At 35.1% G+C, this 25,651-nt stretch overlaps 1 protein-coding gene across 3 annotated transcripts in view; it reads left to right on the top strand.

Annotated features, from left to right (window-relative positions):
• Positions 1–25,651, top strand: part of Utx (Utx histone demethylase) — a 107,626-nt gene that overhangs the window by 72,009 nt on the left and 9,966 nt on the right. For 2 of the 3 annotated variants that reach the window (XM_085946325.1, XM_085946324.1), the window contains 8 exons: positions 12,041–12,216; positions 13,323–13,451; positions 14,858–15,083; positions 19,619–19,909; positions 21,569–21,653; positions 21,770–21,968; positions 22,481–22,573; positions 22,774–22,894. In XM_085946325.1, coding sequence (XP_085802451.1) covers positions 12,041–12,216; positions 13,323–13,451; positions 14,858–15,083; positions 19,619–19,909; positions 21,569–21,653; positions 21,770–21,968; positions 22,481–22,573; positions 22,774–22,775 — 1,201 coding nt within the window. In that variant the 3' untranslated portion in view covers positions 22,776–22,894. The remainder of the gene's footprint in view (positions 1–12,040; positions 12,217–13,322; positions 13,452–14,857; positions 15,084–19,618; positions 19,910–21,568; positions 21,654–21,769; positions 21,969–22,480; positions 22,574–22,773; positions 22,895–25,651) is intronic. The other variant, XM_085946323.1, reaches the window with a different exon arrangement.

The raw sequence follows: 25,651 nt of genomic DNA, 5'->3' as shown, positions 1-25,651 counted from the left end.
ACATTCCTGTTATTCAAAAGCTGTCGGACTAGTCCTTCACACAAAAACCGGTGGTGAAATCGATTTCCAAAAAATATGTAGCATTGATCTATGCATTACATTTGTAGATGTGTTAATGCTAGTGTATTATTTATCATCTAACTATTCTAACTCATCTATCCAAATCAAATCATTCCCTGTGTGAACACGATAGACGCGTCAGTATGAGCAATCTGTAGAACAATGACAGGTCATCCATAGACAACAACGGGAGGGGCGGAAAAAGTAGGACCAGTCGTTGTGAATGTATCGGCTTTCTACTTGAGTCGGCAATGGGCTACATCAATAATTATTTTTAATTCGTGCTTTTGCGGTCTGCGGTTTGTGAAATCGCCTTTGTGAACCACGCAAATAAAATTATTGTATTACATTTTACATTGCAGTTAGCCCCCTATTATAATGTAAAGTTTTACGTGACCGGATTTCAAATTAATATAAATTACAACAACCGAGAAATAATAATTATATAATTTATTTAGTGATATAAGTTAGAAATAAACCAGCGGCACTCCAATAAGCGGCCCTCCTTTATTCTAGTTTTTATTGATATAGGGCTATTAAAACGTCAATTCCATATAATACTTTATTTGACAGATCTGAAACATAACGTCTCGTGCAATGATGTGATCATAGCCGACCATAGTGACCATAGACTAAGAAGTATGGATTGTTTTGCTTGATGAAAATATCAAAATATCGCGTTGTGCCTACTCCTTTTTCTATGTGATTAGCTGTCAAAACTAAGCTTACTTATATTTTTAAGTGTGATAGGTACGTTACTTTTTTTTATATTATTTAGTTTATGTGAAAACTATTTTCTAACTGTTTATTTTTTTTAGTTAATATTTTTGGTTGATGTGAATTTTGACTAACGCGGTGTGCGATTATTTTGTTTTGTTACTCCAAAAAGTATAACTTCTAACGCGGCTACATACGTACACGTACCGATTTTTTTAATAATTATTATACACACCTGCATGTCTTCCGAAATACTGGATTAAACTGATAAGGATTTTCATACGAATATGAATAAGATTCCTGTGTATGTATTTTGCCAAGTTTTTTTTATTCTAGCTTTTCTATAATTTTTTATCATCACATAGTTATAATTAATTAAGCTAAATTAATAAAATATAAACGTAATCGAGGGGCTGAGAATTAATAAAGGAGTAAAAAAAATAAGTACGTACCTAAGTTGAGAGCAGTTTTCACAACATCACAGACCTAACTATATTGTATATAAACTTATAAACATTTTAATTCCAGCATTGGATTACACTTCGTTAACTTCTTTGATAATGTTACCTATGATTTTCATAACAAAGTATGTAATTTGTATGTTTTTGGTTTTGAAAAGAAAGTTTTTTGGTAGATGTTAGAAGTAATGTAATTCTACCACGTAAATGCCTATTCAATTAATGCACAAACACTAATAAACATAGATATTATATCGATATTGTTTCTTAGCATTTAGATTTTTGAACCTGACGTCTTTATCATATGTTGAAAACAGTTAGGTATTTAGAATTTGTAATCGCCTAATTAACTTTGAAGTAATTTTACTCAACTCGGTTACCTGTGCGATTGAATCCTTTTAATTCTAGGTAGGTAATTAAGTGAATTATTGTTATATCACATGGTTTTCGTACGTGTTGGTGTTTTCATCCAATAAACCATGGCTTCATTAATATTTATTATCCATGGCATAGGCATATTGATGAACTGGGTCGCGGTGCGCGTGTATAATGTCAGCCAGTCAAGAAGTTTCTAATAAATTGCATTATTACATAATTGACTTCTCCCGCTACAATGGCCACAGAATAGATAGATAAGTGTATCTCGAAGAACTGTTTCATTGGCGCTCCAAATATGGCTCGTTGACCCTAGCACAGTGGACAACACACTGGTCTGCTTCCATTAATTTATTTATGCATTAACCATCGACATTTTACCGGACGCAGTGTAAATTGCGCATAATATGTCAACGTAACTGTATGGGGGTTGGTCGATGGGGAATACTATCATCAATCATAATTATGTAATACCATTGTAGGAACTACAATAATTCTGTAATTTATTGATACACCATAATAAGTATCGTGCTATTATGAGTATCTTCGTCGATATATCACATGGTATGTCAACTGTTAGCCGAGTCGCATATCTAAACTCGTTTTGTCACAAACACGTCGAATATGTCGTTGTGATTTTGTTGGTAACACAAACACAATGTGTATGTTATAATGTAATTCCGCACATGGCTCGAATGCGACATAATAGTTTGAAAAAAATAGCTGGTATCGCAAGCAACACTTCACTCGACATAGGGCGCAGGTATAAATCAAAAATGTCACATGAGCACGTGTGCAGAAGCTGTTTTTTTCATTCGTTTCGGCTGACCGCTTGACTTGCTATCCTAGCACGGCCTCGCCTATGCGCACAGAATAAAATTGCAACATTATGCCAGGTTTTGATTTATGGTTACATTTCAGTCTAGACGAATTTCAATAAGAGACTGGCTTAACCCTGTTACTGTTAGACATCACTAGTAATTTAATGCGCAAGGCACTAGCTTCACATAGCAGGGGTACTTGGTTTGATTCCGGTGAAGTCACAATACATGACAAGTATCTACCTATATGAGATTTTCTCAAGCCTGGTTGTTTCTACTATGATTGAGTTGCCCTCGGGGGCGGATTTACCAGTGCTCTGGGTCTGGGTACGCCCACGTTGATAAAGTGGGCCCTCAAGTTAATATATAATATGCAAAACATTCGGAAACCTTGTGCAACATGTTTGATTGATATGATAATGCTTCTACAATGAACCGTTTATTGCAAATAATGGGCATTTATTAATGGATATACGAGTAGAATCATTATCTGCTTTCAAAACATTTATCGCCGAGACATTAGTTGTAAGTATTGAGAAAAATGCACTGTCTTTAGCTGATTTTATAAATGATTTTCTTTCAATTGTCATCTAAGGAGAAATGAACAATGCAAATGTAAAAGATACTCAATGCTACTGAAGATGTCGGAAACATGGAAACAATGATGTATTGTCGAAATAATAAAATGAACACCATCCGTGATAAAACAGTTGTACAATTAGAGAAGAGAAATTACTTATAATATTAGACGTAACTACAGTCTACACACCAATAAATATGAATAATTGCTGTTTTCCGTGTCCTTCTCCATTTAAGGAAAATGTATTTTGGTTATTTTTTTCTGTCTGGGGCCCCAATCTGTGCTACGAGCAAGGCCCCCGTCTGGTTAATATGCTCATGCGTGCCCTCGTGGCCTGGTGTAGCGTCAGAAGAACCCTCATACCCTAAATAGAAAAGCGCAAGAATAGCTGGGAGTAACAGTATATAATGGCCACGCGCCAGTCGCGTTGTCAGCGCTAAATGAGTTAATACAGTGACTGCTGACTAGATAATTACTAATTAATTACCACATTTAAATAGCATGCTAATTATATCTAATGTCCACCTGATCGTTACGCGGTAGGCGCGTCTTTAGCGTCCAATAATGTACAAAACCGACATTGATAAATTTAATAGTTACCTTCAATGTGCAACTGCATAATATGGAGAGGTACTTGTTCTCAATCTGTTGCTACTGTAAGACGGGTAAAAAACAACAGTGACAACATGCTGATATCAATCATAAACTCCATTAACCTAAAAAGCCAACATGTGTAATGCGTCGGCGCAGCACACACATACATATCCATAGAAATACAATGTAGAGTGTAGACTGTCCAGCGCTGCACGCGATTAGTGCTTCAATACGAGCGACCCCCTCAGCGGCTGCAAGGGGTGGCCGCCGCGGCGCCTCATCCCAATCGCCCACCCGCCCTTCTGTGACTCTCACTTTACCCCGGGTTGAAAACGCGAGTGCCGAGTAGTAGTACATAGTAACCTTCCTATCTGGGTCGCCTCCTCGCCTCCTCGCCTCCTCGCCTCCTCGCCTTCCCTCCGACCGCTTGTCGGTTCTGACAGGGTACACTGAACCGAACTACACGCGGCCGCCGGAAAATTCACCGTTGCTTATTTTATCGATTAGCGGGCTTTTTTGAAACTGCTCACTTGTGCACTTCGCAATATGGGAGTGCGATAGTTGGTACAAATTGAACATACCTACCTATTGTGTTCGATTGTGCAAATAATACTGCATGTATTATTAATTAGTAGCAATATAAAATATACATATAGCTCGGCTCCGGTATTTAATCTAGATCGGTGATTGCTGCGGAACCCTGGGGCTCCGTGAGGTGTGTTAATGGCTCCGTGAAAATTCGCAAAAGCTGCAACTTGAAATAAATGTGGTATTAGAGTAAAAGGGGCTCTAAAGTCGCCTATTTTAACCTATAAAGTTTTTTTTATTTCTAAGTAAAAATCAAAGAATCCTATTGTCAGTAATGAACGTCACCGCCTAGTGTGCATTGTTAATTTTGTTTCTGTAAGTGCGTTTAAAATTTGCACGGTGACATTAATAGTTCAGTTGTTATTCATTTATTGCTATACTATTTATTGTCAAATGTATCCTATTAGCTTGGACAAAAGGTACGTATGTTAAAACATCCGTTCCATCGACATTTTGCCTGCGGCGCTAATTCGCTGATTTATTTTGAGACCAAAAATAGTAAGATGCGACGTTTTTAGTCTATTTAAGCAGCTGCTAAATGACACTGCCTCGGTATGCCACTGCCCACTGTTTTACACGTCTATTTTGAAATTGTCATCTTAGGAACTTAATATGCGTCGGCCAAGTGTGGTAGAGAATATTCAAGATTATAGAAAATGACCCAAAGGATTCGACAAATAAAACAAAAATAGAATCGCCGAATAGATTCTAGATAGATCGTCTTACTTACATTCAATAATCATCCTCGACAAGTACCTGGCTGTTTAGGTAAGATGTGTAGTCTATTTTTTTAAGAATGAATCCCGAACAAGGCTGTGGGAATGATCCACGTTTTATTTTCCTCAACTGGTTAAATGATTTAGAAGCCCTCCCTGTAAACACTTAGGCGATTCCCTCTCACCACACGTCATATTCTACTGACAGTTAATAACAACGACAATGTTCTTAAAAATAATTAATAAAGGTACAATAATATTTACTTATTATTGATAATTAAAAAATAATACTACGCTTCATTTAAAGATTTTGTACAAGTACCTACATGACAGGATATGCTAGTCTAGTTAGCTCTATGTTTCTCTTATGCCATTATGATAAGGAGGCACAATTTTATTGCCGAGTACACAAATACAAAATTAATATACACACGACTTAGAAGACGTTATCTTATCTTTTGGGGTCGCCTTATGATAAGAATGTTTCCATAGGGCATAGATCTATTTTATGAGCAAATACCATCGCCCTTCGTCTGTCTTCTTTTCAATTCATCGCGACTTTATATCTAGCACAATTCATTGTGGATTCGCTTATCTGACTAAATAATAAATATTTGTCTTATTTTCATATCATCAAATACACTAAAGACTCTCCAAATAATATCAGAAATTTGTACACAATCGTGCATGACCTTTGACATGTTTTTGGATTTTTTTTAAAATAATATTAACTGTATCTACACCTACAATATTTGTGTACGCCGTACGGCAGTAGTTCTATTAGGTATGTATAAATAATTTTCATTATCCTTCATTTTCATTGACACAATAATGTCGGATGTGTCATATAAAATAAAAATTAAAATTTTATCAGTAGAATACCTACTCACTTATCATTAAAAGTATGTACATACTCAGGTTCCGGGTAATAATGGTAAATTTTTGGAATTGGTAAATCAAGGAAAATTTGGAATTAGTAAAAATGGTTGTCTATAGAAATAACCAGAGTGAAGGCTGTATTATTAACTGACTAATGATTATAATAAAAGTACGGTAAATCCTTGGCGAAAATAATGGCCACATCTATTGGGGATTTTTTGATAATTTCCTGATCTTTCGAGATGTCGTTGATCCATAGATATATTATATAAGATATATATTTTTATATACATATTAGTTAGTAATGGAAATACCTACTTACTGGCAAAATATTGATAATAATTAACAAAACAAATAATATTATTAATATTAATTTATTATTAAGGTTGGGCATTGCATTATAAATATGATGTACATATGCATAATATTTTTACCGAGTGTTTCTTATTTCAATAACTCATGTCAACCTATCGTGAAAATGGTGCAACCCTAATTTCATATATTTTTTTAATTAATTCTTGCATACTTCCCGGGTCTTTTCGAATGTTACGGTATTCAAAATTCTCTATAAATCCTTAGTTAGAAGCAGACTTGAGAGTGGGTCTATTGTCTGGGCCTCGAATCAGTTTGAGGTACGGTATGGTGGAGAGGGTCAAGAAGAAGTTTTTGAGACTCCTTTACTTTCGACTGTATGAATACTATCCGTGGCTCTATTCGACTGATTTTCTCTTAAGTATGCTTACATTATTGTAGCTTATAGTATTTTTTTTAGAAGGGATCTTTATTTAGTTACATATTTTTTCCGACATATACGCGGAGTAAATGGAAACTCTGCTGTTCTTGATAGTCTTTGATAATTGTTATCTTAGAAATCGGGGGCATCCGCTGTTTGTTCTCCCAATGTGCAGAACTAACCTGCCATTAGTAATGCCAATTGGGAGGACAATACCTATATTCAATCAAAACGCTTCAGATATTGATATATTCCACTTACGTGAGGTGAGTTTTGGGTGGACGTTGTTTTATATTTTTTTTAAGATATGGTCTATCATCCTAGTTCACTCGGTAGTGGGTGTGCTTCCATTACTCATATTAATTATCCTGTATTTGTATTTCAATATTGTAAACACTTCTTTTTATGCCATGTCGTGAACGCTTTGAATTTGTCATGTTCATTATGTAAAATAAATAAATTTGAGTTAGTACATAAGTAGATTGTTTCACATTTAGCGTGACTATGATTAATTCTAGAATGATTTCTCAACAAAATAACATTACTTGTGCAAGACCAAAAAGCACTGCAGTTAGAAATACATCTACCGTAAAATGCATGGTTTATTCGGAAGGCACAACTGTGCCGATCTAAGCACACTATTTCAGCACAAACTGTACCTATTATATTTTTTTTCGGCTCACAGTCTAGAAGGTTGCAAAAATATTTTGATGTCACAGGGGCGGATTCAGATGAATTGGTAGGTTACCTAAAACCAGCCGGATAAATTTTCTAGTCAATTTTCCCATAATTAAATATTACCTAACACTGGAAGAAAGTCATGGGGTGAATAGATAATATTAGGGTCGATAACTGAACGGCTTGAAGAGGAGTGATATAGTGATTGACACTACGACAAGACACCAGGAATTATCCCGTTAAATCACATTCAATATTAGGTATCTAGGTATATTAGATAATGCATGTATCTAAGGTAGATATATGCATTCTTAACGACTTGTAAAAAAATGTGTGGCATGACAAAAACAAAATCATTAGAAACTCGTCGGCCTACCGGGATTTCTCCATGTATCCCGTAGGGCTAATATGCTCATAAATGCCAATTTATTTGGGTAATAAATATATAATAATTATGTCTACCCGCTGGATTCACGAACTCATAAAGTTCGGTGGATGTACGTGGTAGCAAAGATCTAGGGACCGAGAAGAGTGGAGGGGAGGTCTTCATCCAGCAGTGGATCGACCCCGGCTGATGATGGAAATATTATGTATTATGGGCAGTGTTGGCAAAAGGCACAAACTGCTTATTTATTATAAGCCAATTCTTATTTATCGATTTGTGATATTTGTATTAAAGCCTTAGTTTAAAATCGCATTTCATGACCTGTATAGCAATAATAAAATCAGCGCCGAGTAGAGAAAGTTTTTACTCTCGTATGTTCTATAATGGGTCGCGGGCCAAATCCCGTGGTTGGGCCAAATTCTATTGTATTATTAATATACTAAATGTATGACATGAGACGGCGAGAGAGAAGGTTTCGTCTCGTTTAGGCGCTACCGAAGAATCATTTACAATCCGGTGTGGGGAAATTTTTCCTCTATAGAAATCGCTCTATTTTAAAATTACAAATCGTCAATTATTGTACTAATTTTTATACTGATCTCTCAGTGCGGCACTGGTCGTCGATTGCGACACGATTAGAATGCACAATGCAACTAACTTACTGATGTCGTGATATTACAATTGCACAACAATACAATCCGCAAATGCACCCTTCTCCTATAGGTATAGTACCTATGATTTGTATAATGAGTAACTATGGAACACCAAATTGTGAAGGGTTCAACATTTCTTTGAAGAGGATTTTATTTGACGAATTGAAAACAATACTATGATTATTATAGCTGTATTCACTTGAACTTTTTCACTTGATACCATTTATTATCCTTTGATTTGAATACCATGCCCCCTTACGTCGCGACTACGTAATATTACTTATTCTTATTAGTAATCCTATACAGTAGGTAGTTGTCATGGCCCCCACAAGGGGGGGGGGGGGGGGCTGACAGGGCTCTAGCCTGGGGGCCCGGCGTGACGAGCCGACCATACCGAGATAATCACAGATCACAAATTTGCTCTAATGGTAAAAAAGTCGCCTGCGGTGCTATTTTCTTTTGATAATATTAATAATTAAGACTATTTGGGTGTACGATGCAATTTTTTACTGTGTGCCGATACTCAACAACTCCATAATTCAAATGGATGTAAGTACATATTAAAAATATTTGGGAAAAAATGCTAAAAATACACCATTAAATTTGGATAACGCTACTGCAGCGCGTCACACTGACTTTACCCTTAGCGATAGCTAGGGGGGGGGGGGGCGCCAAACATCCTAGCCTGGGGGCCCGCTTCAGGATGTGGGGGCCATGGGTAGTACCATCTATTCATCACAATCCGGTGATATGACTGACAGAATATGCTCCCTCATTATACCCAATGATCGTTCTTTTACCACTGCTGACAGTCGTGACTTTTACTGATTGGAGTGAATCTAATGACCCCGATATTTTTCTGCCATTGTCTGCACTTCGTCTGGGAGAAGGAAGTCCGTGGCAACTTGACTCTCGATCACTCCAGCGCAGACGCGCACACAGAAATATGGTATGGGTGGTTTTTAAGACGTAGGGAGGAGGCGGGATTAAAATCTAACAGGTACCACTGACTTCTGCATTTACCCCGTGGACCTCCGCACTTTTCCGGGTACATACCTCAGACACTTTCAGTCCAGCAATGGACATTGGCATGCGGTTATAACTATGAGTTATTGCGAACTGTCGCATCCACCAATTATTATTCATGAATACCGCCTTCCACTGGTCTTGCCTGCCGTAGAGTGCCGAGAAGGGTGTAACCATACCTTTGAGAAGGCTCTAAGATAGCTAAATAATCATGATCCTCGGATATGAGGTCATACATAACGAAGAAGTATTTATTATACCATGTGCAATGGTTTGATTTTTTGGGTCCCTTGTGTGTACGGCCTGCTCCATAGCCGACTTATCCTCCAGGCTCCAACGCGAGTATCACTAGCTCCACACGGAACTTGTGCCTAGTTTTCAATATAAATGACCTGAAGTAATTTGCGTCAGCAAAACAATTATTTCGCTGAATAAATATGTTAAAAATAATATGTTATTAATTATTGATAATTTTAAATATGATCAACTTAATTTAATTTTATAGGTCAGTGTATCCAATGGATCACCGATTTTATTTCGATCGATTATTATTTATGACCAGTTGGTGGTTGGTGGGGTACTTTTAGAGTTATGCTGAAAAAGTTCATAGTCTGTGTCCCTATAATAAATCTCACCTCTTTGACATCGTGGGCAATTAAACATTATATTATCAGGGTTGGCGAATCGTTTTACGTAGGTACGCGTGCCAAAATTTCCCAAATAATATTTTTCGACTGTCTAACGTGCTGAGCAGTTTTTCATATGGAATGTTATAAGAATTCTATTAAAAAGTTCAAACATTATAATTGACTTCTTGAGTATTTCTGTATTGCTTAGTTTGGTTCTTTACACACAAATTGTAAAGATAAGGCATATTATAGCTACAGTGGTCTGTAAATCCTGTCTGTCCACTGTAAAATGATAAATCGATCAAAATCAGAGGTTCGCGGCGCGGCTATCCTCGCCGCCTGATAAGGTCAGTGCGATAATATTATGTGTTACGCATAAAACCTAAGGACCAACCTATGCAATTTAAATCAAACGTAATGCATATTATTGAAGAGTATCTGCCTGCTATTTTTTATACAATGCGATCTGTCTTTTGAATCTGAATTTCGTCGTTTCCGTTTGCGCGAATCTATGGAGATACTAAATATCTGAAATATCTGTATGGTACCTAAGTGAAATTGTTGTATTGTCCTTTTTTTAAAGGTGACAATGGTTTCTCATTTACTAATAAATCAATAAAAAAATAAAAGATAATACATAATAATATTACGTCAGATTGAATTATTTACTTATATATGTATGAAATTTAATCTACCAATAAAAACCAGAAGTTTTATTTGATTGTCTTTATTAACTTGTGGAAAATAACATGTAGTATTAATTAAATACTTAATATTGATAAATTTATGTAGGCTTGGTGTCATCGTGAGGGTGGCAATTAACAACAGCTGATCGCGCCATCTTTACGAAGACACGTCCTTATACATATATAAAATTAAATGACAGGTGTGTCCAAACATCAGGTGCTTTCCACCTGTGGCTACTTGCCCGTGCCACATACATAATAAAGTAGATTAATAATAATTCGACTTTGCTTCCTTAGCTACATTACAGGTTGATTGATACACCTTATGATGCGTGAGTTAATCATTGTATTATAAGTTCTGTAAATCTCGAAAGAAAATTGTTCATTTTTTTTTATTATTTCATGGTGTTATCATTTATCACATTCGTTCGACGTACATTATAAAACCAATCATTCTTCTTAATTGCGACTATATTTTAGTGGAGTTCAACATAGTACTCACGTAATTGAGTCGCGCGAATGCATTAATTATTATTTGTAGGTACAAGAATATTATAATAATACATAAAATAATAGTGTTAATTTGCTGCGGAGGCCAGGGATCGATTGACGAAGAGGGGGTGGTGGCACCCCGCGCAATATCGATGCTCATTGTCAAACTGTTGGAAAAACGCAAAATACTATTTTTGCATGAGCATGAAGAATTTTTAAAAGAAATACATATTGGCTAATATATTCTTAGCTAGGTCATCAATGTTTTTGAGTATGTGCAATACTCGTAACTCTAGTAACTGCAATAAAATTCAATGTAGGTATTACATATTATTATGTGTTTCAAAGTACCTAGTAAATTTCTATCGACGAGCAATATTATTTTAGTTTTTTAAATTCATTAATCTGGTAATGATCCATTTTTTTACGTTCAGAATAGAATGAAAATATTTGATACTAAAAAAATCAATTTTTTATACATTTTCATCTGGATCAGATTGACTAAATTATGTCGAATAGGTACATAATATTATTATACTCAATAAGTTATTATAAAATCGATGCGTATGAGTAGAGAAATTCGCGCATTACTCATATTAAGTGATACAATGTGGTAAGATCTCATACACGTATGAAACTATTTCATTGTTCACTACTTGTCAACGCAGGTTGGTAAGAATGCTATTTAAAATTAGGGATGTATAACATTTTTACACTGTATTAAACGTAAAATTCTAAACCCATCTCTGTTCTTAAATATTTTTTGCCATTTTGGTAGTTAAAACATTTCGACACTGAGCCATCGATATGTGGATGTGGCGCGTATCGTAATGCACGAATGCCTCTCCACCCATCTCCGCCCCTTGCATCGTATGCATCGTGTACAGCCGGCATGGCATGCAAAGGGTTCGATGATAAGCTGCAGTTGGTACAAGTGGAAGTAGTGGTGAATGAAAATTGCGTTCCTCAGGGCAATCAAGGCGCTTCAGCAGGTGTTGTACGCGTGGCCGGCATTCAGCCGGGCGGCGGAGGCGCAGCTGCGACTGGGGCTGATGTTCAAGGCGCTGGGCCACTTTAAGCCTGCCGCCAAGCACCTGCAACTCGCTCTCTACGACTCCTCCGAGACCTCCTTCACCAAGCTCGACGGTTCGCCGAACAATAATTTTATTACATTTCAAATTTGTCTTCTTTAGACAGTCCCAAGTCTATCGGACCGCCGACTTCAACTAAATAGTATGTACCCACTATCTACCAGGGAACACAACTTCCCTGGCACCTACACATAGATGAGCGTATGGCATTTGTTATAGGTATTTCATGCTTTGTCGGAAAGCTTTTTATAATGCACTTTTTACTATAATATACAATATGCCAATAATTCGGGCGAGTAAGTAAGTAGGTAGGTACATATTATTATCGAAGTCAGTGCCGAGTTACTTACACACTTTTTTTTAAATATTACCATTAAAATAATACATCAACAGTAGTATCTATAATTATTTATTACTGGGTAAAAAACTAGTATGTTATTATTAGTATCGGAAAACATAATATTTTTTTGACGATGAAAATCCGTTTTATTGTAGAGCAACGCGTAAGGCATTGAGGTAGGTCGCGATATACATTTTTATCCGCTCGGTAATACCTACAAAGAAACTGAATGAGATTCTGTCAAAATTTACAAAGCAACTTATGAAATAGGTATGTATGTAGTTTTCTACGTAGGCTTTAATTATTATCAAGGTATGTACTTTTTTATAGAAGCACATTGTTTAATTTTTTCGCAAATTGGCAAGTATTCAACGATATTCTAAAATAGTAATAGGTATGTTATATATTTTCTACATCGCTACATTAAATTCAATGATTAAACGTATGTAGTTACATACCGATAATCATATTTTTTCTATGTGCTAATGAAATTGTAACTTTTCAATTACTTTCTGAATATTGTGTAATTCGTAAGCATATAATAATAATTTGGTACATACTACTACAGATTATTTGGTTAGGTTAGAATGTTAGATCTATCTATGCATCTAAATTCTAATTGGACACTGGACAGTGACAGTGACAGTATACGTGTTTTTTTATACTTTTGATATAAAATTGTGCAATCCTTTATTTCACATCCTTCCTTCATATTATAATATCCTCCATTTGATTGATAATTTTCACGAACTATAGAGAATCCACCTCCTTACAAATTTGGGCTTTTTTCTAATATGTGTATGTTATTTTATAATTTACAGTGAGATTTCACATTGCGCACACTTACGAAATCCAGGGGCGCAGCAGGGCGGCCCGCGACGCCTATGAAGCGTTACTCAGGGAAACCAATCTTTCCACGTCCCTGAAAGCTGACATTTGCCGACAACTAGGTTAGTACGTATGCAAATCAAACAAATACGAAATCAAATAAATACGAAATCAAATCTATGCTTGGAAATCGTAAATTTCGAAAAAGGTATTTTTTTTTACTACAGTACCTAAATACAAGAATGTTAATTGCCTTGGTATTTTCGATCTTTTTTGTCATCATACAATTTCAACTGTCATCACTGGAAACCCCCATTACATTGGGATCTATAAAGCTGCGCAGTCAATAGTCAATATTATTTTGGTAGCGTGTGGTAGCAAAATTTCCTGCACACAGTAGAGTTGGATATTTCTCGAGATTGGGATTTCCAGAAAAGATTCTCGAGATATCGAGTAAATTAAAAAAAACCTGTAAAAAATCCTAAAATCAGTGTTAAAACGGACAAATTACATAAAAATTGTATGTTGCATGTTGTGCAATGTTTGCGTTTGGTTTTGAGCATTGCTGGACATATGTTTCAAGTTGTTTCGCCATATCTTCTTCTTCGTCGCTGTTATTCACAATCACGGACACGGCATCAGCGTCAAAATCGGAAACTGAATTTTTCTTTAAAAAGTCTTCTTGAATGCTTGTGGAAAAAAGACAGACCAGGTACGCTTTGGCTTCTTTAATTAATTCTGTTTTGGAACACGTCTGGAAGATACAGATTTCTCACGGTCACGACAGCTGTTCACCGGATCGTGCAAATATTTAAAGGCAGATAACAAAGGGCTAGATCTACGATCTGTTAGTTTTCTTTTTAGGCTGGATAGGAACTCGTTTGCTGATTCTCCAATTTTGTGAAAAAGAAAAATCGTTTTTTCATTTAATATTTGATGATAAAGAAATCCCGAATCCCGAGAAAAGATTCTCGAGATCGGGGATTTCCCGAAATATTATAAATTTCAATTCTCAGGATTCGGGACAGAAATTTTTGACAATTTCTCGAGAATTCCCGATACTCAACTCTACACAGGAGGTGTTTGATCTCATATATATTTTATTGCATGTATCAAATCAGAGGACGACGACATGATGGCCTTCTTTAATATTTTCTTAATATATCAACAAAACTAAACAGTAGGTGCAGATTTTGAAAGAAAAAGTGTAAGTGTAAAAGGATGTATCACCAAAATAAGTGACTGCCCTTAAAAATGACCGAAAAAACAGACCGAATGGTCACCCTATAAGAGAAATGAAGCTTACATTTTATTATCGCTTGAAGAAAACAGCCACCAAACCATACAAATTAATTATTGTGATAGAGCACCAGAACATTGAATTAATTATGATCATTATTTTTTCGTTTTTTTAAGGGGCGCACGGTTTAAATATCACTGAGTTACAATCTTTAATCTTACACTATGTATTCTATCTAAAAATTCTGCATATTACCCAACCACCTACATAATTTATTGTATTTTGCAGGATGGTTATACCAGTGTGTGAGCGGGCTGGGGGAGCGCGGTCTTCGTGAGCGCGGCGCAGGGTGGTGTCTGCAAAAGTCAGTGGCGGCAGAGCCGGCCAGCGGGCAAGGTCTTTACCTGCTGGGCAGGTGCTTTGCGGCTCAGGCCAAAGTGCACGACGCCTTCATCGCCTACCGGAATTCCGTCGAAAAGTCAGAGGGGAACGCCGACACATGGTGCTCCATAGGGTTAGTACTCCTACACTTTTTGTCTCTTACCGCTTATGATTGGTTTCTAAGACTGTATATAAATAATTAGCGGTATATATAATAACTCCTCAAGATTATATATATTTTTTTTACTGTGGTGGACATTTCTTATCTGTTTCTAACCGAGCTGGGCTCCGAATTGTTTCTATTCTATTGAAAATTTATTCTAGTGAAAAAATCGTAATGCTTCAAAAGATATATCGTTATGTTAAGTAGGTACTTAATTTTTAATTTCTAAAAACAACTCATTCTTATGGGAATTTCCTTCAGAGTGTGCGGAGGTTTTTTCTTGTAGGGATGTTATTAAAAAAGCATTATTAATTAGAGTTTATAACTTCATATAATAATATAGAAGACATGGAAAGTCTTACAAACTAGAGTTCTATAATTTTCCGAATATATTAAAATTTGTTTAATTCTATTATATACTTAATCTACTTTAGCAATGTAAATGAATTTCTTAATTATTCACAAATCAGGATGCAATTTTTAAATTCTCCACAAACCATTTCAATCGCTCTGAGGAAGTATACTTATGTCAAATTTTCCATAGAATTGCACAATACATACACAATAATATTATAAAGGTTAGTACTTCTGTTATGTGCCATTCAAATTTGTACCGTTAGTTTGTCAGCCTGTGGGTTCTTGTCATTTCTTAAGTTTTTTGCATCATATTTATTGTTTCCTTCCTAGAAGTATTTCAGAATAACAAATCACTCTACAGCTGGACGTCTCACAAGAAAGACGCATTGTGTACCTTGTAATATTCAACATTATATTAGTATACCAGTAATAATAATTGTATGTGATTTTGTGTTATAAATCGGAAATAAAAGAAAACGTTAGATATAATTAATAATATCTTTTAATAAAACCAACCCATAACATAAAATTGGTGTCAGGAAGTGTGGATAAAGCTAAATAACGTGAAATAAATTAACGGTGAATTCAAATTCTTTAAAAATAGCAAGAATCCTAAAAATAAAACACATAATAATATTACGTATAAACTAATTGTTTTTTAAAGTACATCGTTGTGAAAAACGAACGGAAATTAAAAATCTAATTAATAATATAAAGTTGTATATTCTCCTAAATCTTCAAAATCATTAAATCAAGAGTCTTCAAATATCTTCAAATTCCTGAATTCGACGAATAATCTCCAATTCTTCAAACTCAAATCTCGAATTCTTCAAGCTCCAACTCCAATTCTACAAACTCAAATCTTCAATTCTTCGAACTCCAATCTCGAATTCTTCAAGCTCCAACTCCAATTCTACAAGCTCCAACTCCAATTCTTCAAGCTCCAGCTTCAAATGCTTCAAGCTACAGCTTCATATTCTTCAAGCGTCCATCAGATCTACAAGTCTCAAAGTCTTCAAATCTTCAAAATCTTCAAGACATAATCTCCAAGTGTCGAGTGCTTAGTGTATGTAACAGTGACAGTGTAAAGTGTAGGTATTTATTCTCCACAACAGAACGGTAAATTAATTATTCCTTCATTTATATGAAAATTATCAATCACTACAATAATACAATGTCGTCACTAAGTTTAGATACCTTGATGAAATTTATTTCAACCTTCGATGGAGAAAAGAAAAATCTTTATCCATTTCTTAATGACTGTGATACAGCTTTTGAGATATGTCCGAATGAATTGAAACCCGTCCTGTTAAAATACATGATTCACTGCGTAGTAGGTAATGCCAAATATACAATTTCAAATTATAAATTTGAATCTTATGAAAATTTCAAATCTTTTCTAAATACTACTTACGGTTAAAATAAACATACATCACAATTAGAATTAGAACTCAGAAATTGCAAACAGGATTATAAAGAACCTATTATCAAATTTATTCAGCGTGTAGAGAATTGCAGAAATAACCTCATCAACGCAATTAGACTATTACATAAGGATGACGACGAGTTAAAAGGTCGCATTAAACAAATTGAGGATAGCGCTCTAAATACTTTCATGCTAGGAATCAATCCTCAAACGTCTATGGTAGTTCGATTGTCTAAACCAACAACATTAACAGAAGCAGCAAACGTGGCTATAGACGAGGATAAGATTTTAAACGATTTCAAAGGTATGCACATAAACTCTAAAAATAATTATCATAATCAGTCGCATCATTTCAATTACAATAATCAAAACATAAATCAGTTCAAAACTTCAGTAAATAAAGTGTGCAGATATTGCAAAAAATCAGGACACTTAATCGAAGAGTGCAGAAAACGACAGTACAATAATCGTTTTAAAAATAATTCAAATCCTTCTCAGCTTCAAACTAATCAAGCAAATCCAAATGTTTCTTTCCATCAATCTCCGCAAAATTCACAAAATTCTCAAAACTCGCAAAATTCTCAAAATTATCAACTTCCAGCACTCCAGGAGACCTGCCTCCTCCCGGTCCGTGCAAAGCATTCAGGCAGAATATTTTCATTAGAACCAAATACAGCGTATGTTGAATTTCCATATACAGAAAAAAAAATCTAAAACTTTTGATTGATACAGGCGCCGACATTTCATTAGTAAAGATAAGTTCCCTAGATGGAAACGAACTTGTTAATGAAACTGAACTTGTCATGCTCAAAGGTATCGATAACTCTCCGAATCCAGTAAAAACTATCGGAACAGTTAATTTAACATTTCCTTTAAAATGTAAGCAACTTCATCATACTATTCACGTCATTTCAAACCATGTCACTAATATTCCTTTCGACGGATTACTAGGTCATGACTTTTTCGTCAATAATAATGCAAAGATTGACTACGAAACAAATACATTACATATTCACGATGAAATTATTCCTATATTCACTAAAATCAAACCTATCTATACTTTAAAGCCTAGATCTAAAACCCTTATAGAATTAGTTGTTCAAAATCCTGAAATTAACGAAGGTGTAATACCGAATATCCAAATACTTCCAGACGTATACTTATCACGTACTCTTGCAAAGGTACTTCCAGGAAATAAAGTATATGCCACAATCGTCAACAACAGTATTAAGTTAGTCAATATCTTATCAAATAAAATAACTCTCGAACCATTTCATAAACACGAAAGTTTCGTTGATTTTACAAACTCAAATACTAACGCTTTGTCTCAAATTGACAATCAAAGTACTGTTCTCATAAATAATTCTTCAGCGTGTAATCCTTCATATTCATACAATGACTTCATCGAGAAACAAAATGAAAATGTCAATGTCAACTTGAATGAAACCGATGAATCTCTTACAAATCAAAAACAATCGATTGCACACTGTATTTCGAATGATAAATCAATATCCAAAGAAATAGCTTCAGAAATAAGTACGATAATTAACCTTAATCATAATGAAATTCCACAAATACTTAAAGAATATCAGGAGTCTCCCATAAACGAACATTCCGGATATCACAGAACCTTAAATCGCGTACGTCTAAAATACAAATGGACGAATATGAAAAAAGACATCAAAGATTACATTAAACAATGTGAATCTTGTCAGAAAAATAAAATCACTCGACAGAACCTTAAACAGACCTCAAGAACAGTTAAAATCGGTGATAAAATATACTTAACCAATAATGCCTCTAAAATAAATAAATCAAAAAAATTATCTCCTAATTTCCAAGGACCTCACGAAATTGTCAAGGTTAACAGTCCGTTACAATTAAGGTTCAGAATAAGTTAGTTAAGGTTCACACAAATAGAATTAAGCAAGCTAATTTAGATCCCTCACAATAAATAATCTCATTCAAAGGATTATGTTATTATTTACTTTATTATAATATGTACTAATATTAAGCATTTTATTGTTTTTCTAAATAAAAAAAAAAAAAAAATATATATATATACCTGTATGTAATATGACTTCAATTGTTCTAAATCTATTTGTCACACATCACAATCTATTGTTCACAACAAAATCTATTTTCGAAAACCAATGTATTAATATGATTATAATTTCTTTTAACCAAACTCATGGTAAAAATTGTGTACCATAAGTTTATTCTTTTGAAGGGAGGTGTTATGTGCCATTCAAATTTGTACCGTTAGTTTGTCAGCCTGTGGGTTCGACAGGCTGAAACATGTTGCATCTTGTCATTTCTTAAGTTTTTTGCATCATATTTATTGTTTCCTTCCTAGAAGTATTTCAGAATAACAAATCACTCTACAGCTGGACGTCTCACAAGAAAGACGCATTGTGTACCTTGTAATATTCAACATTATATTAGTATACCAGTAATAATAATTGTATGTGATTTTGTGTTATAAATCGGAAATAAAAGAAAACGTTAGATATAATTAATAATATCTTTTAATAAAACCAACCCATAACACTTCAATGATCAATTCTAGCGGTGCTGCGTATCTATAGCATCTGTAGACTGCATGCCAATGTTTTTTTTGCCTTACATCTCATAAAATAGATTTTACTGAAGTGTCTGTCGCTTTAAAAGTGAGAGTAGGCGAAGGGTGATCTGTGATGTTATATATGAAATGTGATTGCAGGGTACTCTACCAGCAGCAGAACCAGCCTATGGACGCGCTGCAGGCGTACATCTGCGCCGTGCAGCTTGACAAGTGCCACTCGGCCGCGTGGACCAACCTCGGCATCCTCTATGAGAGCTGCCTCATGGCGCGGGATGCCTTCGCCTGCTACCTGAACGGAGCCTCGCAGCCCTCTCTGTCGCACGCCGCCACATCTCTCCCACATTCGCCCCGCAACCCGCCCCTCGCCCACAGAATCAATTTTCTCAAGGGCCACCTCGCGCAGGCTCCGATGCCTTCCATCACCAGCAAGTCAGTCAAATTCTCCTTTTTTTTTTAAATGCTACTCTTATTTAACTACACATTATCATACCAGGTGATAGTGCCACCTGTCAACATTTTCAGTCATCTATCAAACAATAGTAACCTATCATTTGTTTTATGATCCAATTAAAATAAACGATTCCTTTATTTGAGTTTATATTTGAATTTGGGTTTACGTGTATGTTTTCTATCACCTTACGCTTTTGATACGTCTTCTCCCTGTCTCGCTCTTGCTTACTAACACAGGCAAATGGTGACACCCCCTAAGGATCTATTTTCCTGGAACCCTAAAGAGCCCCAGAAATATGAGATGGGTTGATTAGGGGACATAACAATTTCGAACCCATAAGACAATTTTATAGTCACCATATAACAACTTTTGATATCATAGTCGTTTAGCCTTTAACATAATATATAAATTCCTGCATTTTTTTCATACAATAACTCAATAAACAATCTAATAACACTAGCATTATTATAAATTATATAATTCAATCTTATAACGACTGTACACACATGCATGGATTTTTTTTTTTTTTTTTCGACCATGTCCGATCCTGATAGGATCATATGGGCCTCCACAGAGTGGAGGTTTGTATTGACAGATTTTGTTTTTTACGAGAAATGGATGTCAGCCACTTGCTCAACCTATTAGGTCCATACCCTGACACACACAAATTGAAAAACAATATGTGTACTTGCCAGACCCAGGATTCGAACCTGGGACCCACGGCTTTATAGTCCAACGCTTATGCCGCGCGGCCACCGTGGGCGTGCATGGATTTACTTGCACCAATAGTGTGTATTTTAAACTATCGCGATAATAACTGTTTACACGTAAAAGTGCTGACTGTCTCGCCAATCTCATCCTTCAAGCATAAACGAGATGCGATGTTGTCATTTTATGGTACTATTTGACAGGTCGTGAAAATCGGTTAACCTCTAGAGATGCGCGGTGTTGTTCGTTTTTTTACAGGCAGGTTCACCACTATCGTTCTACTTCGCATGCGTAGACATAGCACTGTCCAATAATTGTCGCGTAAAAATTCAGAAGTCTTTTGAAACTTTTTTGATACATGCATGCAATTTTGCAATTTGCACGATAATACGTGTTTACATGTTGATTTTTTCGATATGGCCGCGATAATACAACCTGTACAGCAGTAAATCTTTGCATGTGTAATGAAAGCAAGCCGCGATTTTAAAGTTATTAAATATTGATCTTTGTACACGCTGTAACAGTGTAACATGTTCTCAAGTACGTATTCTGGAAAACAAAATACATCGCTTTTCCGCAAAATCTGTTGTTAATCAACATGTCCCCGAAGAAGAACATCAGATGGTAAATCAGCCTTCACACAAATCATCAGCGGGGTACAATACTTCAAAACACCCCTTTCCCCTTCGGAGATGACACTACACATTTCATATGTTTTCTATCATACGTTATAGATAAATCAAGACAAATATATACCTATTATAATAGTGAATCTCTAAGATGGTATCAGTATTCTTCAATAATCTTAATGTACCCCCAAAAACCTAAACATTTAATAGGAGTGATACATCTTTCCCTTTGTGAAATTTTCAAATAGTTTATTTTCTTACGCAATATTTAAAAATGATTATTTCAATTGCCATTTATAGAAGACGGCAGCTCCCTTCCATTGAAGAGGCATGGAACCTTCCTATCTCAGCGGAGATGTCGTCGAGGCATCCCAAACCTCATCAGGTATTAAATTTTATATTATTTATTATGTTAAAATTGGTCCTTCAGATTATATTGTCTTTGTGTTATTATTTTATTGTCTATCATACCTATACAACAATATTAATTTGTGCTTTTAGGCGCCAAGTGCTGCTGCACCTCCTCCTTATCCTGCAAAGCGATCTCGCGGAGAGGGGGGGCGGGGGAGGGGTCCCCCCAGCCCCCAATGTACCCAGTCCCCCGCCTGTTCCTGCTCCAACCCCCCAACTCACCCCTCAGCAACTGCAAACCTTGCAGCATCTTCAGGAAAATGTTCACAACCTCAAACCGCCACAGCAGGTAATTTTCCCTTATACATCTTTATTATTCATCAAGATGATACAATTTTCGACCTTATGATTTATAGATACATGTTGGGAATCTTAAAATATGCCATGTTGTTTTCTCTTTTGCTAAACTGTCTAAATAGTGTTTCTCAACTCTCAAATTTTCTGGCGGTCCGCGAATTTTTGGTGTCCAAATGCATATGCTAAAAATTCCAATAAAATATTCAAAACCAGTGCACCTGCAAGTGTTTGTGTACTGTGTTTATGTTCTTGGCATATAAATAATATTTTTTATTTCTGCGTTACTGGTCCGCAAAACGTTTCTCTTAATTTCAGTGGTCCGCAGGTGTAAAACGGTTGAGAAACACTAATAGTTCATAATTAATTAGTTTTACCAACTTGGCCGTTGTTTTCATAACTGATAACTAGTGATAGGTAAGAAGTACAAAGTATACTTCCATAATTAATCGCTTCCCAATTTGTTCTTTTTCTGAATTAATCTAGATTAATTTTATTTATCCGCAGGCTCTCATGCAGCAACTCATAGGACAATATCGACTTACGCAACAATCTCGGCACAAAGTGCAACAAACTGCTGGTCAGACACAAAATCAATCTGTGAGTTTTTTTAAGTTTATTTTAGTTTTATCAGATGATCAAGGTCACTAATAATACTATGTTATAATATAGAAATTACACATGAGAGAATAATTCTCTCATCAATAATCAAAATATTTCAATGATAACAATAAAACTTTCCTACATGAAAGAATTTGATTTTTTTTTCTTGATTTGTGTATGATGAAATTATTTTGCAGGACACTAAGTCAACAACAGATCTTCCAAATGACTCGGGATTGGCGGAATCTATGACTGAAAATTTTTTAAAACATTTCAACCCTGATGGCCCAATAGTAAAGCAGGAGATAAACCCTGCAGGTAATTTTTTAAAAACTAATTTTAACAGATATTTTGTGAAAATTTGATTCTCCATTCATAACTATCTGCAAATCAAAGTGATGAAGGAACTTAACGACAACGTCGTACTCTTTAATTATCATTGCTAGAAAGAAACAATTGCACGCAACAAGATTCGTCCTGGGAATATTGCAGTTTGGCCTGCCCTGTTCATTATAAACTATAGAAACAAAATGATTAGATGTCTTGTCACACTTCTCAGCGTGCATCATTTCATAATACAGTAAAACCTTGTTAATACCAATTCCACGGGACCGAAAATCGAAAAAAAATTCGAATTACAAATTATGAAATGTATGGGGAAAAAATATTAATTTTTTTTTTTTTTTTGATTTTCATCAATATCTTTTATGATCATAGATGTGCCTTGTATGTTAATGAGTCATAAAATGTCAGGATTATTTTTATTACCTTCTTAAAATAAGTAATTTATGATGTTTTACAAAAAGTCTGTCACAATTTTCAATGACTGACTCATGAAATAGTGTACTTTATTACGATTTATTGAATATTTTTATATGCCAGGACTCTGAAATAATTTCGAATTACGAAATTTGAATTAAAGGTATCGTTTTATATGAAAATAATGTTCAAGGGACTTTTTTTTCGCGAAAATTTTGATTTATGGCGAATTTCGAATTATCCGTGTTTTTATTAACGAGGTTCTACTGTAATATGATGTCTCTGTCTATGAAACCGATAGATGTTGCTCACCGAGTACCCGGCTTCACACTAGATCATTTCGTTGATCGATATACATTTATCTTAACACGTTGATCGCCATGGGGGTCACCGGTGACCGGCATTGGATTACGTTAAGGGGGCCATGGGGGTCACCGGTGACCGGCAAAGAAGACCTACCTTAGACTTGTTCTATAGCGCCGGCGGACACGCGCGCAGTGTGTCTTCCCAGTCACAAAATATAGGCTCACTAATGTAAAGAATGTACATAATGAAAAAAAAAGTTAATAATAATAATAAAAATTTAAGGTAAATGTGTTTTTATTGATATAAAAATAAAAATTAAATAGATTACTTACAAATATGTAAGTTATAAAAATTATGTAAATAATAAAAAAATAGAATTATAAAAATGATTATAATGTATGTATATGTATATTTCCAGTTTATGTGTATCCAGGTATTATACTACCCAATTTGAAAACTTTTATTCCGTACTTGTGCCTTTTCTGTTTATTATACTATCTAAATCTAAATATAATTCGACCTCGAAATGGCACCATGCTCTCGTCAACACATATGGACAGGTGACCGGCGAAATGGCTGGCCCGGCGCACTATAATAAATTAACTTGTTGGCACCGCGACGGACACGTTTGGCCGGCACATCATAAAAACCAATATTTACGTAAAAAAATCATCAAAATGAAAAAAAACATTATATTCTTTCATAACCTATCAAATAATACCTTAGAAACAAATAATCATTTTTTAACTATTTTATGTAAAACTAGTTGGCGATCAATGTGTTAATTAACAAAACAGTCATAATTACATTTTTCAATATCAAAATAACTATCTAGGCATACAATAATATGTCAAAATGATAATAATTCTGACAGCAAATTCAAACAAAAGAATACAAAAATAAAATTCAATTCAAAATATGCAAATTTATCTTACTTAACGGCCCACATGCTCAGCGTACATCAAAATGGAGCTTTTATGCTATTTTCAAAGCATGATCCTGGATATTCCTTAAACGTTGTAGATAATCTATTTACATAATTTTGAAGCCTTATTATCCTTTATATTTATTTTAAACAATTGATGACTGCATAAAGTATTTTGATTACATAAAATAATATTCTTTTAAACCTCTCGTTCTAATGTTTTAGAATATAGTCATATTTCAGTACGTCCATGTGAAGTGGTGTTAAGATTTTGTATATTTATTAATTTTTAAAAGCATTTAAAAACCATTAGTAAAATTTATGCTGACATTATTATAGTGAAATATTTACAATAAAAAATTATATTGATAATCTCTGTGATCCCAAATTTGACAAGAATTAGGCATTTTATTATTCAAAAAATGGGCAAGATTTACACATTTAAAGATAATTTTAAAGATACTGATTATTAGGGCCCGGATTTGTATGCAACAAAAAACATGATTATATGCATGCACGTATGCACTTAAAATCAATAAAATATGCACTAAAACCGAAGAAATATGCAGTTAAAAATTGACATTTTTTGTGGGAAAAAATTGTAAATACCCACTTTACCCAATATTACTGACAAAAAATCGAATAACTAGTTAATAATTTTTCAACATAAGAGGGCTCGCACATCAGAACTCGCCGCATGCGTCTTACGATGAATTCGTCGATGTGACGTCATCGTAAACCAAGAAACAAACGTTATCAAATGGAGCTTCGCAGATTGGCCGATGCAACTGCAACTCTGCGACCCTGCGACATTCGTCTAGTTGCAATGGCCAAAGCCTGCATGTCGATGTCCGGCCAATATTGACTCCGCGCATGCACACAGCTGCAGAATCGGGCGAATCGGTCATTTCTCTCCAGACTGTCGCTGCGTTTGGTAGAGCTAGAGCTAGCAGCGCTAGGCAGATGTGCGAGGTTGTGATCGTGCAACATTTGCCGGCAGTCTCGAAGGTTTTAATTTATGGCCGTCAGGCACACAAGGCGAGTTGTGATGTGCGAGCCGGCTAATACGATATCAGAACAAAAAA

Source organism: Rhyacophila brunnea, unplaced genomic scaffold (assembly GCF_057557595.1).
Source record: "Rhyacophila brunnea isolate RB1 unplaced genomic scaffold, BYU_Rbru_1.0 scaffold_2, whole genome shotgun sequence".
Taxonomy (NCBI): domain Eukaryota; kingdom Metazoa; phylum Arthropoda; class Insecta; order Trichoptera; family Rhyacophilidae; genus Rhyacophila; species Rhyacophila brunnea.
The sequence above is the reverse complement of the archived record's forward strand: the minus strand, read 5'-3'. Positions and strand labels throughout refer to the sequence as shown.